Source organism: Gigantopelta aegis, chromosome 9 (assembly GCF_016097555.1).
Source record: "Gigantopelta aegis isolate Gae_Host chromosome 9, Gae_host_genome, whole genome shotgun sequence".
Lineage (NCBI taxonomy): Eukaryota > Metazoa > Mollusca > Gastropoda > Neomphalida > Peltospiridae > Gigantopelta > Gigantopelta aegis.
The window spans coordinates 46,407,242-46,426,430 of record NC_054707.1 but is presented as its reverse complement, the minus strand read 5'-3'; the positions used below and the strand labels follow the sequence as shown (position 1 = coordinate 46,426,430).

At 36.3% G+C, this 19,189-nt stretch overlaps 1 protein-coding gene across 1 annotated transcript in view; it reads left to right on the top strand.

Moving 5' to 3' along the window:
- Positions 1–422: 422 nt before the first annotated feature.
- The window catches only part of LOC121382312, a 66,756-nt gene continuing 47,989 nt past the window's right edge, over positions 423–19,189 (top strand). Inside the window, exon 1 of the mRNA XM_041511890.1 lies at positions 423–1,093. Coding sequence (XP_041367824.1) covers positions 781–1,093 — 313 coding nt within the window. The 5' untranslated portion in view covers positions 423–780. The remainder of the gene's footprint in view (positions 1,094–19,189) is intronic.

The window sequence follows — 19,189 nt, the reverse complement described above, 5'->3', positions numbered from 1 at the left end:
ATTTGCAAAGGATTCTCGAGGAAATCCCTGGTTACGCCGAGTGGCAGCATTACAACTTTGATATTCTTAGGTGAATTATACAAAGCTTATATAATAATGTGGAATCGATTAACTCGTATTTAGTTATCAGAAATACACGCCACTTCGACAATGCGTCTTTAACGTTCTGTTTGATGTTCGGTAAAACTAGTCAAATGTGATACATGCCACTTCGACAATGCGCCTTTAACGTTCTGTTTGATGTTCGGTAAAACTAGTGAAATGGGATACATGACACTTCGACAAAGCGCCTTGATGGCCGTCGACAATGTCATGTGACATTATAATGATATACTGTCTAACGTTCTGGCAATATGGATTAATAACAGAACCAGTTATGAATTAAAGGGTTTGAGCGCGCAGAGACACAAAGTTTCATAGCACACGTGGCTGGCTGTGTCTTTTCCTGGACTGCTTTTCATAACAGATTTCCGTTTAAGAGTTATAAAAACTTCTTTTTTTAATATTTTGGAAAAGTGGATTATTTTATGGGTGTGTTTTTGATTTAATTTGTATGTTAATGGACAACGCAACCGATATTTGAAGATGTAACGTTTCAAAGAATGAACAAAACTGACTGATTAAAACAATCTAAAAAACCCCACCAATTAAGCATTTAGTTAAACGGTTCTTATTTCTAAAATTTTAAAACATTTTTGAAAATATTGCAATTAAATTTAAACAAATAATAATACTGTTTTTACAATTTAACCTAATTATATTTTCATATTATTTCCTGTAATGAAGCACGCAACAGAATTTCGTTTTGGAGTTATCCTTTTCGTTATTCCACTCATTTTCTGTGAAATATTTCATCGAAAACTGAACTATCGACTGGGCGATTTGACCGAGGTGGAGTGTCTCAGTGGTAATATGTGCCCTGTAATTCGGACCACCTGTGCAATGATGTGTGAGTCGTCTGCCCAGTGTGCTAGTTTCAACTACAGACCATCTGACGGGGTCTGCCAACTCAACAACCACCACATGTTCGAGTTTGCTGCTGAGGCGACACCTAGTGACGCATGGGAATACTTTGGACCAAAACAACAAGATGGTAATGATTTGATTTTGCATTTCTCTTTAGCTTCTAATATTTAATTATGCACTCTTGGAGATTCAGATTTTATTTTATTTTTTGTTTAACGACAGCACTAGAGCACATTGATTAATAAATCATCGGCTATTGAATGTCAAACATTTGGTAGTTCGTCAGACGAAACCAGCTACGTTTTTTCCACTAGCAGCAAGTGATCTTATATGTGCACTTTCCCACAGGAAAGCACATACCACGGTCTTTGACCAGTTGTGGTGCACTGGTTGGAACGGGAAAAAACAATCAATTGAATGGATCTACTGAGATAGTTCGATTCTGCGACGCAAGCACATCAAGCGAGCACTCAACCGACTGAGCTAAATCCCCCACCCCCACACCTGGAGATTCAGAGGCGGGACGTAGTAGTCGACCGGCCAAGACTCTAAAACAGTTTTGATGACATTTCTTTTAAATGGGTATCCATGTTATATAGTTTCATCATGGTTACCACTGCGGTATTTGACCTTCAAAGTCAAATATTGAGGTCAAAAGGTCAACTATCAATTTTCATCTAAAATCATCTATGGACCATACACTCTCAGGATCTGCAGTGTTGTGACTAAAAAGTTATGAGGCATGTCAAATTTGAAATAAGATCGTCAGGACATACGATCATATAATAATACTATTATATAAATTTATCTTACAATATTCAGCATGATTTTCATCATCCTGAGAATAATTTCAGTATTAATATCTTTTTTGGTTACATGCAGCTTCAAGTAATAGTTTCTGTGGTTCCACAAACCTAGTTCTCAATCATATGAGAATGCTACGACAACTTTAAACTTCTATATTACATGTATCTTTAGAGAATGCAATACTGAGACAGGATAATCTAGTCTGATTATTAGATATTCCGTTATTACTTAATATTGTTCAGTCATACTAACTGAATTCAAACAACTATCAGAATCACATCCACTGGCTGCCATTCATATCTGTCCTGACATCTGGCATGATGGGCAAGCTGCATTAAGACATTTTGTTTTACACTTACAAGTGATCAGTTGTAGGCAATAGTTTGGGATAGATGGTTTTCTGGTCCATGCAATCTTTAACCCGTCTTTAGTATCGGTCCAACAACCAGTATCCACTGGACTACTAAGCACCATGAGTGTCTCACAGGACTGCAACCACACCTTCGCTTGGAAATTTTCACGAGACAAATGTAGATGCAGGGCATCACTTGTTGGGACAGGTATCTCCAAAGCGTTTATGCCTTTCTGAAAGATGTTATGTCTTGCTTGGTCTATCCCAGCTGTGACAACTGGTGCTTGGTACAAACGGCAGACAGACTGTCCTATATCTGGAAGTAGACCTTCTCGTCCTATTCCCAGAAACAACTCTGGATGTTTTACAAACAATGTCCAACATGTTTTCTTCCCGTGACGAGCAAATGATGAGACAGTGCCACAGCCAGTCAAAGCATGAAACCCAAGAATATTAACAATCACAACGGATGTTAAAATGGTTGACGAGAGTTTTTAACTTTAATAAACATGGGGTTTTTGGTGGGACAAATGTGGTGAAGCCCCAAACACTTCACTACGGCGTAGGCTAAATAGACAACGAATACGCCTTATTTTAACTTTGAGAAATGGACATGCCAATGTACCTTTTCTAAACATTTACCGTTATAGTGAGAAATATTTCCTTAAGATAGTGGTACATGCACACAACCTTTCATTCCACAGTTAACGGAGCCAGTCCTGCGGTTGATGACAAATGTGACAGGGTTTATTGTAAAAAAATGTTGTTTAATATGGCTAGTAAATGCCTGTAATTTAATGTAACTAGTGTCAGTGTACCAGCCATTATTGAGCTTGAAACATGTGCGGAATCCTACTAAATATAAGATGATAATTGTTTTGTGCGGAACTAGGGTAATCAAAGACATTTCCCGTTGTGTCTGAAACGAGCAGCTTAACTCTAATTTTTTTTAATTTACTTGATTGAAACGCTGCGTATAGCAGTTTCAGTCACACGTACTACTACTGTCGTCTAGGTGATTTGATTTGGTGGTAAACTCCATACCACAGTGCCATCATTGAAACTCAGAGTGTAGCAGTTTTAGCCACATCTATTACTATTGTCATCTATGTTATTTGATTTGGTGGCATGCACCCTTAACTGTCATAACAGACATTTGCATACTATCAATGCTGCCGAGTGAAAACATAATAATAAAAATATTTTGAATATTGTCAACTTGGGAATATTAGCAAAAATGTTTTTCGAAATGATTGCGAAAAGTTTATTTTAAATGTAATTTTTGGTAGTAAGGTGTTTATTTCTATAACACCAGATTAGATTTCTAATAGATTCATTGCGTTTGTAATTATATATTTGAGACTGACCCACATGATGAAATAAACACTTCATAATCAATGGTTTTCACATGAAATATGTGTTTTAATAAAGTCTAATCTGATGTTTTAGTGTGTTACCAGAAATTAAATTTTAAATAAAATTGAAAGTTACTCAATTCGAGAATTTTGTCATTAAAATATGTTTCCTAAAATTGCCAAATGTTACCTCCATCAAATGAATGTTTAAGAAATTATAAATGTTTTCTGATTTTTTTAAAATTATTATTTATTTTTATTTAGGTATTGGCATACAAACATATATACATGTACATATACAAATATTTTACAAACAATAATAATTATATATTATAACAGCAGTATACAAAAAAATCAACTCCCCCCCCCAAAAAAAAACAAAAACAACAACAACAAACAAACAAACAAACAAACAAAACAGACAAAAACACAAACCAACGCAAAATTAATTTCCTACCTAAAGTCCGAACCAGAATGTTAACAACTACGAAAAATTGCTCTCCTACCTTTATTTTTCGTTAGTTTTTACCCACATTTTGTCCAGACAGAAATCTTGAAAAAAAACATTACAATGACACAGATTCCACATACTAGATGATAACCATGTCGCCTATATCGACTTCGCTGAGATCGCATAGGGCAAAAAGCATGTAATTTTGACTTTTTATGGAATATTCTCCAAGAGGGGTGAAAGGATATGACTTAATCTAACAACCTCATAAAATGTTATGATATAAAAGCAAACGTGATGACGTCATATTATTATTATTATATATTTTTTTTTTATTATTATTATTATTATTTTTTTTTTTTTTTTTTTTTTTTTAATGATACCACTAGAGATCATTGACTTTATATTAATTATGTCACATACTTTTGAGGCTTTCACCCCTCTTGAAGAATATTCCATAAAAAAACAAGATGGCAGACGGCAGAAAACTGCATGTATTTTGCCCTATGCTATCTCGGCGAAGTCGATACTGGCGATATCGTTACAGTCTCATACGTGGAATCGGTGTCACTGTAATCGTTTTTACAACTTGTGTCTGGACAAAATTTGGGAGAAATATAGCGGTAATTAAAGGTAGGAGAGTAATTTATTGTAATTGTTAATAATTTGGTTCGGACTTTAGATGATTTTTCAATAATGTTATTTTCCTGTTTATATAAATAATTAAGGTTTATTTCAAACACAAGAACTATCCGGGATTAGTAATTAACTGTTCGTAGCTAGTGAAAGAGACGTACGTGGGTGTAGTGGTTTACCCCTCGCCCTATAATTCATCAGCTGGATACATAACATAAATAATACAACATAGTTATACAAAATAAACACGTGCAAAACAATGGTGGGTGTGGTTTATATATAATCATGGACAAATGAAGTGATATAAGTTACATTTATTAAATTAACTATTATCATGCATTAACCGATCTCTAATTGTATTCGCTTGCACTAAATATTTGCCTAGGTTATTCAATTCCTTATTGTTACCGGTGGTTAATAACTGTATAAAACGATACACACTTGGCCGCTTATAATAATACATATTTATATATTTACAACGCAAATCTTGTATTGTGGACACTCTATTATAAAGTGATGTTCATCTTCTATGGCATTAGCGTTACACAGAGTACATGTTCTTTCTGATCGTTCAATGTTTCGATACCTGCCAGATTCTACATTTAATTTATGAGCGCATATTCTAATCTTACATATTTCTTTTATATAACGCGTTTCCATTGGTAATCTTAAATATGTTTGTAATCTAAATTCATTTAATAAATGTTGATATAAAATTCCTCTAGATGTTGTCATTGTTTTGCTGTAACATAATTGCTTAAAAGTATCTAATATCCTTTCTTTGATTATAATATAGATACTGTCGTCAACATACGATAAATTCCAAATATAGTTTAATCCAAGTGAATACATTTCGTGCCTAATGTTAATTAACCAGTTATCGTTATAGTGTGCCATTTCTTCATATATACCGCTTAGAATACAATTTGTAGTGTTACGTAATTTTATCCAATATTTAAAAATTCTCAGTTTTCATGTTATTTGAAGTGGAAACCGTTCCAGTTCGCTATAAACAAATTCGTTACACGTTCCTTTTCTTACACCCAATAATCTTTTACAAAATTTTATATGTACTTTTTCAACATCATGACCCGAGTGAAAGCCTAAACTTCAGCACCATAACTAAGGATAGAGTTAATATATGTATCAAAAACAGCAAGCATTGTTTTGATATTGAAGAAATTGTTCCTACATACATTTAATATTGAGAATAATGCTTTGCGTCCTTGTTCTGCAAATCGTTTCTGTGTACATGCAAATTTACCATTATAGAAAAATAAAACGCCAAGATAAATAAATTCATTTACAACCTCTAGTTTACATCCATTAAAGTACCACTTCTCATTATCTCGTAATTTACCTCCGTTTCTAAAAACAACAATTTTAATTTTATTTGTATTGACAGTTAAATCCCAGGCACTGACCCATTAATTAATTAATTATATAATATAGTAGCATAGCACGCCCTATTACCGCGTGGCTTATCGGAAAATGGGATTCTGAATAAAAACAATTGTCCAACCTAACGATTTGTTTTGCTGTTTTGTTATTCATGCTTTTATGCATATAGTGAAATAAAAAAATACCACCCAAGTTTTTAATTTGCAGAAAGAAACATGTACCAGTTTTGATGCGGTGACGTACATACGTAAAGGGAAGGAACTCTCAGTTACCGCGGGTGTTATGATTGTTTAGTATGGAGGCCCGTTATGGACAACATGTTTAATAAATGTTACCTTATTATTGAGCGTGAACATCAAGCAAGTCCTGGTGTGAATATCACCAGAATTTGTCTTTTTAACGTCCTATTAGCATGGTTAAAGGTACCTAAAACCAATAACTTAAACATTCTCGTTACATTAAACTATGTGAGGAAATTAAAATGCTAGAAAAAAATGAAAACATTGAAGATACAAAACAAACTGAAGATAAAAAAGAAGAACTAATAGAATTAAGAAAAGAGAAACTGAAAGGTCACTACATTCGATCACAGGCAAAATGGATAGAGGAAGGAGAAAAGCCAACAAAATATTTTTGTAATATGGAATCTAGGAATTATTCTAGCAAACTAATTTCAAGAATTCAATTAGTTAATGAAAATGAAATTAGGAAACAGGAAGAAATTTTGAAAGAAACCAGAAATTTTTATGAAAAACTTTATTCTGCGCCACTTGCCACTTGGGCAAAGTGATAATGATATAACTAAAAAAAAATTCTAATTTAAAATTTAATAAACTAACTGATGAAGAAGCTAATAGATTAGAAGGCGAAATGACTTATTCAGAAATACTGTCATATCTTAAAACCATGAAAAATTATAAAAGTCCAGGCTCAGATGGATTCTCAGCTGAATTTTTCAAAATGTTTTGGATTGATTTAGGACATTTTATAACCAGGGCCATCAACTATAGCTATTCTATTAAAGAAATGTCAAATGTACAAAAATTAGGTATAATTACATGTATTCCGAAAGTAAATAAACTAAAGGAATTTCTTAAAAACTGGAGACCTATAACTCTACTAAATTGTATTTATAAAATGGCTTCAAGATGCATCGCTAACAGAATAAAGCAAACTTTGGACAAAATAATAAATAATGACCAAACTGGTTTTGTAAAAGGAAGATATATTGGAGAAAATATAAGACTAATATATGATATTATGCGATGTACCGAACTGAATAATATTCCTGGATTACTTACTACTTCTTGTAGACTTCGAAAAAGCATTTGATTAATTATCATGGTCATTTATAGACAATACACTTGATAATTTCAATTTTAAATCATCAATAAAAGATTGGATCAAAACATTTTATAATAATTCTATGTCAAGAGTAATACAAAATCGATTTCTATCTCAACCAATCATTTTAAAAAGAGATGCAGACAAGGCGACCCACTATCGCCATATATTTTTTATTATATGTGCTGAAATTCTCGCAACTATTATTAGAAATACTCAACTATTAAAGGTATAAATATAGATGGTAAATAATATTTAATATGGCAATATGCTGACGACACATGTTTTATTCTAAATGGATCTACCTAGTCCCTTCGCAATACACTAATGGAATTAGACTATTATGAACAGATTTCAGCCCTAAAAATAAATTACTCAAAATCAAAAGCTATATGGATTGGGAGCAAAAAGTTTTCTAAAGATGTTTACCACCATACAAGATGGAAATTGTTACTGCAGTTAATTATGAATCTAAAATAAAAGAAATGCAAAACTCCATGAAACTGTAGTCTATTAGAAAACTAACAGTCTTAGGAAAAATAGTTGTTCTTAAAACTTTAATAATACCTAAAATAACACATCTTTTAATATCATTACCTAATCTTGGAGAAACGAACTTAAAACACTTAAATACGTTATTTTTAAAAATTTATATGACAGAATAAGCCTGAAAAATTAGCACTTGATTTAATAACTCAAGACTATAAAGCTGGAGGTCTTAAAATGATAAACTTAAACAATTTTAAGACTGCCTTAAAATGTTCATGGCTACGAAGAGTATTTATAAGTAATTCACAATGGGTAAACCTATTTAATTCGGTTACTGGTATAACAACAAATGAGATATTAAAATACGGAGACTATTATTTAACAAGAAAAATTAAAAATATTGCAAATAGATTTTGGAGAGATACCCTACTTAGCTGGCTAAAAACAGAGAAAGAACTTAATCCTCAAACCGTAGATGATATTTTATGTATTAATATTTGGCTGAATGATAGAATACTCATTGATCGTAAGCCATTTCTATATAAAAACTATTTTGAAAAAGGAATTGTTTTTATAAACGACCTTATTGACGAAAACGGTGATATTTTAAAATATGATTAGTTCATAAAAAACACACAATATATCCACCAATTTCATTAGCTATACTTTGTTAACAAATGCAGTAAAAACGTACATATATAGTTTAGATGATTTGAAAGATAACAGATTTAAAATGGTTAATAACCCAATTCTTCCATTTAAATTCTAAATCCATAACTCCAAAATCGCAAACTAAATACACCAATCAAGGTTTTATCTTTTCATCAAGTGAATGGGCAAAATATTATTTACTTCCTTTTCAGAGCACTCAGGATTCAACATTAATATGGTTTCAATATAGACTAGTTCACCGAATCTTAGCTTCGAACACTTTCTTATATAGTATTCACTATATTGAGTCAAACATGTGTAGCTTTTGTAACAACCATCCAGAAACCATACCACATCTATTTTCCGAATGCAATAAGGTTCACAACTTATGGGTTGCAGTACAAAACTGGATATTGACTCAGACTGGTATTATAATTAATTTCAATAAAAATAATGTCATCTTTGGTATTATTAATAACGAAAAATCTAACTTCCTTAACTGGTTATTTATTAACATAAAATAGTATATTTATGGGACTAAGATACAAAAAAAAAAGAATTTAGAAATCAAAGTTGTTAAAAATCTGTTGAAGCAAAAGTTTGAACTAGAAAGATTTATTTTAAATAAATATTGCAAATACGAAATGTTTAATAAACAATGGGCTCCATGGGCTAATTTATTTAATGATAACGATTAAATGAAATACATGATGTTAGCTTAAGTTTGTTCTTGTCTATGGCTTGTTTGGAAAACAAGAAAAAGAAACATACACCTCACGTACAACCTTATCACGACTTCTACCTCTTTCTCCTCTTTCTTATCCTCTCTCTTCTCTTTATAATATCCCAGATTAAACCAATTACATGTATGCGTATTTACTACTCTTGTACCCACTTACATTGATGCCTTTTTGCATATATGTATATGTATGTGTAAATCTAAGTATGTACATATGTGTATGTATCGGAGGACATCTGGGTACGTGTGTACGTATTTGTTTGTGTATGGATATATGTGTTGTATATTTATTATATTTACAGCAGTGATTTGGGGCTGCCATCCCTGACACTGCTATGTTTGTGATCTGGGACAATAAAAAAAACCCCAAAAAACAAAAAACATTCTTGTCACAAATAATCTGAATAAATCCTGGAATGTAAGATATTTTAAACTGGAACAAATCATAAACTTCAATATACAGAACAGTAACACTGTATGCACCTCCATACAAGCCGTAACATGTCATTAAAAAAAAAAAATCATTCCCAGTGTGGAGCTCGTCGCGGTAAGACGTGTTTGTGCACACTGCACGTGCTTTCGCGGCTCGACTTGGGGATCCTTCACTTTTGTTGTTTTTATCAGCGAAGTGAAGTTTTCTACTGGGATGTATGCGGCCATTGGAACTGATTGAACGCTGGGACGCTTCTCGTTCTTTTTTTAGCGAGATTCCTTGCCTCCACGTCATTTCTCCGTCTGACTATGTTGACTTGCTTTTTTCGTGACTCGTATGACGGTCATTCTGCAGAACGCCACGTTTAGTCTCTACATGTCCGAGCCTGTCCTAGCAGCACTGGAAGATTGACCGCCCCACTCTAAGAAGAAATAGTAAGCGGGGTCGGCCCCTACTACTCTTTTCTAGACAATACTTTGTTTTATTGTGATACCATCTCGTATCCTCCGGAGGCGGGCCCGTCCGCACCACTATACCAACTTATGACGACTGGACTATACCCTAGTCTGATTCTATCTCTCTCGTTCAGACGGATCCGGCTTCTCAAGATCTGTATTTCAGCACAGCACTACACCTTCAACGTCTGTTGACTGTCAGTCTAGGGTTTTTTTGACGGGATGCAACCCATCTCGTCCCTACAAGATGTGCACCCTAACAGCCTTAACGAGGCCACTCACGTGGACATATAGATCGGACTTTAAACTTTTAGGCCTTCGTTCAAAAGTTTATATCGAAATTATTTTCTTTTGTTTAATATTATTAAATAGTCCGATCCTCTCTTCTTTCTCTTATTTATTTTTGGACTGTCCTTCTAAAATGCTCCAAATTCGACCGAGCAGTCAATTTTTTCTTTTTTTTTGGCTTGTAACTTTTTTTTTTTTTTTTTTAATTCTATTATCAAAATTCTGCCCATTTTCAACTCTACCCCCCCCCCCCCCCTTCCATCTTATCTAATTTCTTTTTGACCACCCGATCTTATCTAGCGACCAAATTTAATAGTAGAATTTTCTTTATTAATTATATTAGAGATGTGCATCAAAATTTTAAAGGCCCACTATTTAATTTTTGAGTGTAAATTTCAAAATTGTACGCTTAATTTTTTTCTGTCCCGAGACAAGCCTCTGGCTATCCAGAGACAGGCCCCGGGACGGACAGGCTCGAAACTCTAGTGGTATATGAGCATGTACAATTTATTCGCACTCGCACAAAAAATTAATGTTCGTCTGGTCAACTGACAAGCCCAAATAGCAGACGACAGGCCTGGGACACGTGGAAATTTGGATTGTGAATTGGAAGAAATAATTTTTAAAATTTGCAAGACGGGGGATCGATTACTATTTCAAGGTTTGTGAAAATGGCGCATGATTTATATTTGGTGGGGTTTTTTAACTTACAAGAGAGAACAGAACTTTTCACAGTGATCTGTTCGTATTTGTTAAAAACATACTTCCTTCTGTCTATATGCATATGTCAACAAACGCTAGATGGTGCTTCCAAATGATAATTCCAAAAATAGCCAAGCCCGCGGAGACTGCGAACCGCGGTAACTGCGAGCCCGACTATAATTGATGGTTCGCCGCAGGTATTAACTATATACCTGTCGTTCTGATACTTCACAATCTAATCAACAGTTTATACTTGTAGTGTGCAGTATTAGCTAATTGTTCAGGGCACTGGACCAGAAATCGCGGCTCGTGAATAAAATGTATTTTTATATAATAAAATTATTGACTACAAAGGTAATGAGTGCAAGATACGCTCTGCTAAGAGAAAGATACGTGTGACTGATAAAAAAAAAAAAATGCATCTAATGAAGCTTCAGTAGGCACCTAATTAGTGTGAAGTTGTTTGACTTGCGTGTTCAGCACGTAATAACCTTCAGTAGAGCTAAACGCGAAAAGACTTTAGACATCAATAATATAAATATATAAAAGTATTAACAGTTTACACGTTAATCTCTAAGAGGTGTGTACCCCGGAGATTGTGTTTGAATTGAAATTGGATATAAGTAGAAAAACCAAATTTTAAGACTTCACATGGGTAACCGCGGCGTGCTGTTTAACCCTTCGGCCTTACGATATAGTAGGGTTCTTTTAAACTCAAGATCGCAAATAAAGGAATTAATTCCTACAGAAGCGATTTTTGGTGTATGCAATATATAGGGTGTCTTACCTAACATAGTAAAGTCCACCACTGTCTTCCGATGCTAAATGCGTTTTTTGGGGGTAAAAAGTTGAAACATTTAAACGAAACTGCAAATTTCTGGAATCCACCAATATCTTCATCCCTATTTGTCTGAGGAAGTTAAAAATTGCTATGAATGTATAAATGTATATTGCGCAAAGATTAGACACATTTTCGTTTTCGAATAAAATCCAATATGGCGGTTCAAGGCAAATATGATTGTTAGTGCAGAACCGTCCAGCAGTGATGTCAGTAAGGTTGTTGTTCGATTAGGAGGGTTTCACACGGAAATGAGCTTCCTTGGTGCTATTGGACACATAATGAACGACTCGGGTCTCCAGCAAGTACTCACCACAGTGTATGCTGAAAAGGCCGTGAATCATATGCTTACCGGAAAAGCTGTGGCTAGAGCCTTAAGAGGTCATGGACTTGTTCACATGGCCCTCCAGTCACTCATAGTATCTGAAGTGTTTCATCTAGACATTGGTAGAGATCAGGATGAAACTGATGGCCAGGAATACGAAGCACAAGGAAGTAATCTTGAGGACATTGAGTATGTCGCACAGGACAGTTCACAATCTGTAGAACATGACGATACTATTGCCCAGCCTCACAGTGATAGTGGTAGTACCTCAACACATGGGCAAAGAAGGAATGTCTCTGATGAGGTGAGCAGTGATACAGTTTCGGAGACTGCTAGAGAATCGACAATGGATGGGATTTCACATGAGATTGACGCTGACTTAGAATCTGCCCTGAAATTGTTTGACAGAGTATTAACAGAGGAAATAGACATAGAACAGGCATGTAAAGATGAAATAGTTACAAGAATTCAATGCAGAATGGATGCATACTGTGACAGAATATCAGCTGACAGCACGATTGTGGTTGCAATATATTGAAATGGTGGAATTATTGAGAGAATTCATAAAAGCAGAGCGAACAGGAAACTGGCAGTTACACCTGAAGACATTAAAGGCCATGTTACCATATTTCACAGCATCTGGGCATAACCTGTATGCCAAGTCAGTCTATTTGTATCTAGTGAAAATGAATGCCTTACAGAAAACATATCCAAAGCTCTATGAATATTTCATGAAAGGGTTTCATGTTGTTAGACGGAGTGATAGGTATTGGGCCGGACTGTCGACAGATCTAGTGATTGAGCAGATGCTTATGCGGAGTTTGAAGAGTGCAGGGGGGCTGACTCGAGGTAGAGGAATGACTGAGATACAAAGAGCTGTGTGGGTACTCTCCCGACCTGCAACATCGTCCATTAATGAAGCAATGCAAACCTTCTCTGGTGCGATACACAGAAGTGGTAACTGAGTATCTGCTTGAACGAAGCCCATTCAAAATGGAGAATGATCTCAAAAGCATAACAAGTGGGGTAGTGTCGTATGACAGTACTGCTGATCAGGCAAAGCAGATTGGAGGGAATATTGTGACCAAAATGGCTGGCCAAAAAGTAAACAAGTTCTCGTTCAAGAAGAAAGATGCAGTCGTGCCTATGAATGACAAATTTGCGTTCAAAATCGACGACGATACAGTCAAGATCGACCCACAATTGTTGTTCCAGAGATTAGTTAGTGCGGCTAACAGAATGGCTGATGAACCCGATCTTCCACTTACGTACGAGTTATGCACCCACCCACCTGCATTATTTGAATCATCCAGACAAATCAGAGAAGCAGACAAACCGGCACTAGTGAATAAATCCTAGTCCGAGGACACACGATCCTGGTGATAATTATCATGTTGTTGATGGTGGCATGTTGCTGCAGTGGATTCATTGGGAAAGTGGTCAGACATTCGAAGGAATTTGTTCTACATATGTTGAGTTTGTGCAGTCTAGGTACAACAATTGCACTGTTGTCGTTGATGGTTATGACAATGGGCCAACTACTAAAGACAGCACTTATGGTCGTAGAAGTGCAGGAATGGTTGGTACAGAAGTAAGGTTTACCCAATCAAGCACATTTAGAGGGAAAAAGAAAACATTTCTAGCTAACCCAAAAAAACAAACAGCTGTTCATAAACATGTTGTCCCGAAAAATGAATAGTGACAGCATAGAAACATCACACGCCGTTGCAGATGCCGATTTACTCATCGTATTAACATCTGTACGCTGTTCAGTCAAAACCAACTATATTGGTCGGAGATGACACTGACCTATTGGTGTTATTGTGTTATCACACATCAAGACTCGCATCCTGTATACCTACAGCCTAGACCCAAATTCAACCATGATATATGTTGGGATATACACAAGCGTACCTTGGCGACGATGTATGTAGGAACATATTGTTCATACATGCTATCTTGGGGTGCGATACAACGTCAAAAGTGTATGGCTTAGGAAAAGGGAATGCTCTGAAAGCATTTGAAAAGAGTGAAGTCTTCCGTCATGCTGCATCAGTGTTTCATACACCACCAGCAGAAGTGACGAAAGAGAATATTTTCAGCAGTGTGGACAAGCTCTCGTATACCTATACAAAGGCAGTCATGGGCAAACATTGGACAGCTTACGTGTGAGCACGTTTGTAAAAAAAGATAGCCAAAAGTACCATCTTTGTTGATCCAAAACAACTCCCCCCAACTTCTGATGCTGCACAGTTCCAATCGACTGGGGCTGTGGACTAGTTGGAGACAGGCTATTCCTAGTGACAACTACGAAAGGTCCAGCTCCAGCACATATATTGAAGATTGTGCGTTGTACCTGTTCCAGTGGCTGCAAATCAAAGGCGTGCAGCTGCAAAAAAAGTTGATCTTGAATGTAGTTCTGCGTGTAGTCCCTGCAAAGGAGTTAGGTGTGAAAATTCAGTACATCCGGACTTTGAAACTGAATACTAGTAGTTGACATTGTACATAAATAACTGCACGTAAAATAGATTGGCAATCATCTTGGAACGTGATTTTGATAGTACCCTAATTGAGAACTAGTGACAGTTTTAACAATTCATATGAATGTTTTCTGCTACCGCACTGACACATCCAGATTATTGCAATGATGTAATATTCATATGTATAGTTTTGTGTTTTTATGGCGGCCATTTGGATGTTTTGACGCCATATTGGATATTCTAAATTGACCAGCAGCAATTGACTGTCATGAACTTTTAACGTGTTGTATTTCACATTTTATACATTAATTACACCGTACAATTGTACTGACACCGTTACTTTGTATTTACTTTGTAAAAATGTTGATAAATCTTGAAAAACGTCATTTTTGGTGGCCATTTTGGATTTTGCCGCCACATTGGATTTTTTTCGAAAACGATAATGTGTCTAATCTTTGGGCAATTTATATTTATACATTCGTAGCAATTTTTAACTTGCTCAGACAAATAGGAATGAAGTTATGGGTGGATTCCAGAAATTTGCAGTTTCGTTTAAAAAAATTTAATTTTTACCCTAAAAAAACGCATTTAGCATTGGAAGACTGTGGTGGACTTTTACATTGCATACACCAAAAATCGCTTCTGTAGGAATTAATTCCCCTATTTTCATAAAAGCCCCCCTACTAATAGTAGTGTGTAACGAGAGCATGCGAGGCGGCTGACACACACACACACACACACACACACACACACCACCTCCACCCCACCCCCACACCCGTCCACCTCGAAAAAAACATTTCCAGTGAAAGCATCTACACTAGATGCGGGGGGGGGGGGGGGCACGTAGGACGGGACGTATCCCGGTGGTAAAGCGCTCGCTTGATGCGCGGTCAGTCTAGGATCGATCCTCGTCTGCGGACCATTGGACTATTTTTCGTTCCAGCCAGTGCACCACGACTGGTATGTCAAAGGACGTGGTGTGTGCTATCCTGCCTGTGTTATGGTGGATATAAAAGATTCATTTGCTGCTAATGAATAAATGTAGTTGGTTTCCTGTCTAAAGTCTATATGTCAAAATTACCAAAATGTTTGACATCCCGTAGCCGATGATAATAAATAAATGTGCTTTAGTGGTGTCGTTAAACAAAACAAACGTTCTACACTGGATGCGGTACAAGATAATTGTGTTTATCAACAAACAAACAAACAAATATAGCGTAGTTGTTAAGCAACATTATTAGCCTAAATTATGCACTTTCGGTTCAAAGCGCTTCCTTTTGTCCAAATATTGGGGAAAGCATGTAGATTACATTTTTTAAAGGATGCAAGATTTTCTAGTGATATTATTCGGATTTTGACCTGTCAAAGTTATGTCACGTGACATGAATCGGTTTTTTTTTTTTATAAATACCTGTTTAATTGACACTGATCTCAGGATTTCTTCACATATATTCATTTAATATCATTAATCACACCCAAACCATCAAACCAAGTAAGATCTAAGCCATTCAGTTCAATTTGACCTACTTATACCAAAAGTAAGTCATCATCTTGACCTACTTATGATACGAAAACTAGGTCATCAATGTTGTCAAAGGCTTATTCCAACACATTTTAAAACATATGAAACATTTTCATAATATTATGTACTATGTTAATACAGTAAAATACAAATGCAAAAATGGACTAATCATGGACTTTTCTGAATGATTTCTTACTCTTGACCTCAGTCCCCCCCCCCCCCCCCCCCCCCACAGTGACAAAGGGCAGTACACTGAAGACTGGCTGTGATGCACTTGCACCTTCCTTACACCCTTTCTTACATCCACAGTGGATCAACTCGTAACATGAGTCCACTGCCTGACGTAAGGTTGTCCACAAAGGTTTCCATTCATCATGATTATTCAACAAGTTTGTTTTGTTTAACGACACCACTAGAGCACATTGATTTATTAATCTACGGCTATTGGATGTCAAACATAAGGTCATTCTGACAGTCAAAGAGAGGAAACCCACTACATTTTTCCATTAGTAGCAAGGGATATGTTATATCCTCCATCCCATAGACAGGATAGTACATACCATGGCTATTAATATACCAGTCGTGGTGCACTGGCTGGAACGAGAAATAGCTCAAAGGGCCCACCAATGGGGTGATTATTCAAAGTCCAAACTCAATTTTGGAGGGATACATGCCTTCTGTGAGTCTTTCTTCTGCACAATGACTCACATTTTGTTGCATGACAGGGGTGACGTTACCGGTGTGGTTCTTAGCACATATCACTCACACAAAATCATCAGATTGTTTCTGTCCAACGGTGACAATGTCATTAATTGTGATTACTGCTCTGGTATCCACGACGATTTTGGTGTACATGGAAAATAGAATTCCGCTATCATCAAATGGATTTCCTACTTCCTCAAAAGCAGTGACAAGCAACAAAACATCTCTTTTAAAGGCCTTTTGAACTGCTGTTGATTGCTTATGGTGTTCTCGCTTTGTTGACTGTGAATGTGATGTTTGCTGTTCAAAGTTGCGAACAAGATGTGCAATTTCTGGTCCTGCCACCATCCATCTGCGAAGTGCTGCTGGGTTGGTTGTCAGTCCAAATGCACCCCCATCACCTTTTACCATGGCATTGCACTGCTCATGTGCATGATCAAGTGCTATTGCAGAAAATTGACGTCGAGTTTTGGCAAAGGCACCATGACAAAAAGCTTGATGCACAGATAGATGTTTTCTGATGCGATGACACAGGTCACGCAAATGCACAGAAAGCCAACGTGGTCCAGGGCAAAAAAAACCCAGGGCATTAAATGGACACTGAAGTACACTCAGCGCTAATTGCAGAACTTGGCTACAGTAAGCAAACACCAGCTGCTTCTCAGTCATGCACCATGCCTCAAACGTTTCATCCTTGTTTGTCTGTTGCAGAAAGCGGTTTCTTTTAATATATAGAGTGCTGCTACAGTAATCTCATGAGCAAGTCTTGTCCTTGTCACATTTGAAACCTTCAGCAGGGAGTCTGCAACACCGCCTCTGGTGACTCCAGCAGAATCCTGTGTGCTGATCCAACCGCTTCCATCTAAGCAATCGCCTAGGACTCGTAATGCAGACATTTCAATGTGAAGTCCCCCTGACATTACTACAAAATAGTCTTCATCAAGTTCCTCTGGCCAAGACCACTGATCGAATCTCCTTAGCTATAGCATATAATGGCTGATCCATCGCGATTACTGGCACTTGTCCAGGATTCATCTGTTCGGTACCAGCTTTGATTATATGCCCTGATACACACACACACACACACACACACACACACAGAGTTGTACACGTACATTCGCACACAAATTCTGTCTGTCTGTATGTATCTCTCTCTCTCTCTCTCTCTCTCTCTCTCTCTCTCTCTCTCTCTCTCTCTCTCTCTCTCTCTCTCTCTCTCTCTCTCTCTCTCTCTCTCTCTCTCTCTCTCTCTCACACACACACACACACAAACACAAACACACACACATACACACATACCACATACACACAAATACACACAGTGACGTATATAAGCGCCCGCCCACCTAAATCTTTTCGATTTATATTTGTTTCATTTTTTTTTACGTTAGAGAATCCTTCAGGAACGTTTGTTAGGCAAATTTCATTCCCCTAATGAATTTTCTGGATCCGCCACTGACACGCACACAGACACACCATGCTTACTACAAGCACATACTTTTCTTCTTGTTTTCATTCATAAAAATATTTTAAAACCCGGCTATTTAAAAGGTATGCATCGCACATTTATAATGAAACAACAAAACGGTGGATTTTGGACACTAACGGTATGCCATAGATTTACGCCTCTGATATACATTACAATTTCGCCCAGTTAGCGCCAATTCTGGCATAATTTAGTGGAAATAAAACAACTGACATGGATCAAACATGAAACAGATAAATGCAGAAGTATAATTATATTCCAGTTAGCTAAACAGTGAACAAAGTTCGATTTTATCGGTACGCGCTAGATAAAGTTCGAACCGACCGGAAACACGTTGAGGGTCGAGTGACAGGGGATTTTTTCCCGCTGACTGGTCTTATTATCGGTAGTACTGTATTTACCATGTTACAAAGCCGTAAAATGTAACCTGCTGAAACAAAATGCACACCACAGGCTTTAGATGGTAGATTCATTGAAAATGTGGAGTAAACTACTCGTCATTTCAGGTAAACTTACGTTCAAAACAAGCACCGCCATTCTAAAACAAAGAAATTTACGTTGAACGTCTATGGATGGCAGCGCGTGTCATTTTCTCTTTACAAACTTTAAACCCTAATATCTCATTTTAAATGACAAATAAAATCTTGCATCCTTTAATATTCGTAATCAGTAGAGTCAGAAGTAATAATTGCAATGTGAAATATGCTTTGAACCGTTACCTGCAAACTGACTTCGCTTAACAACTACGCTAATAAACAAACAAACAA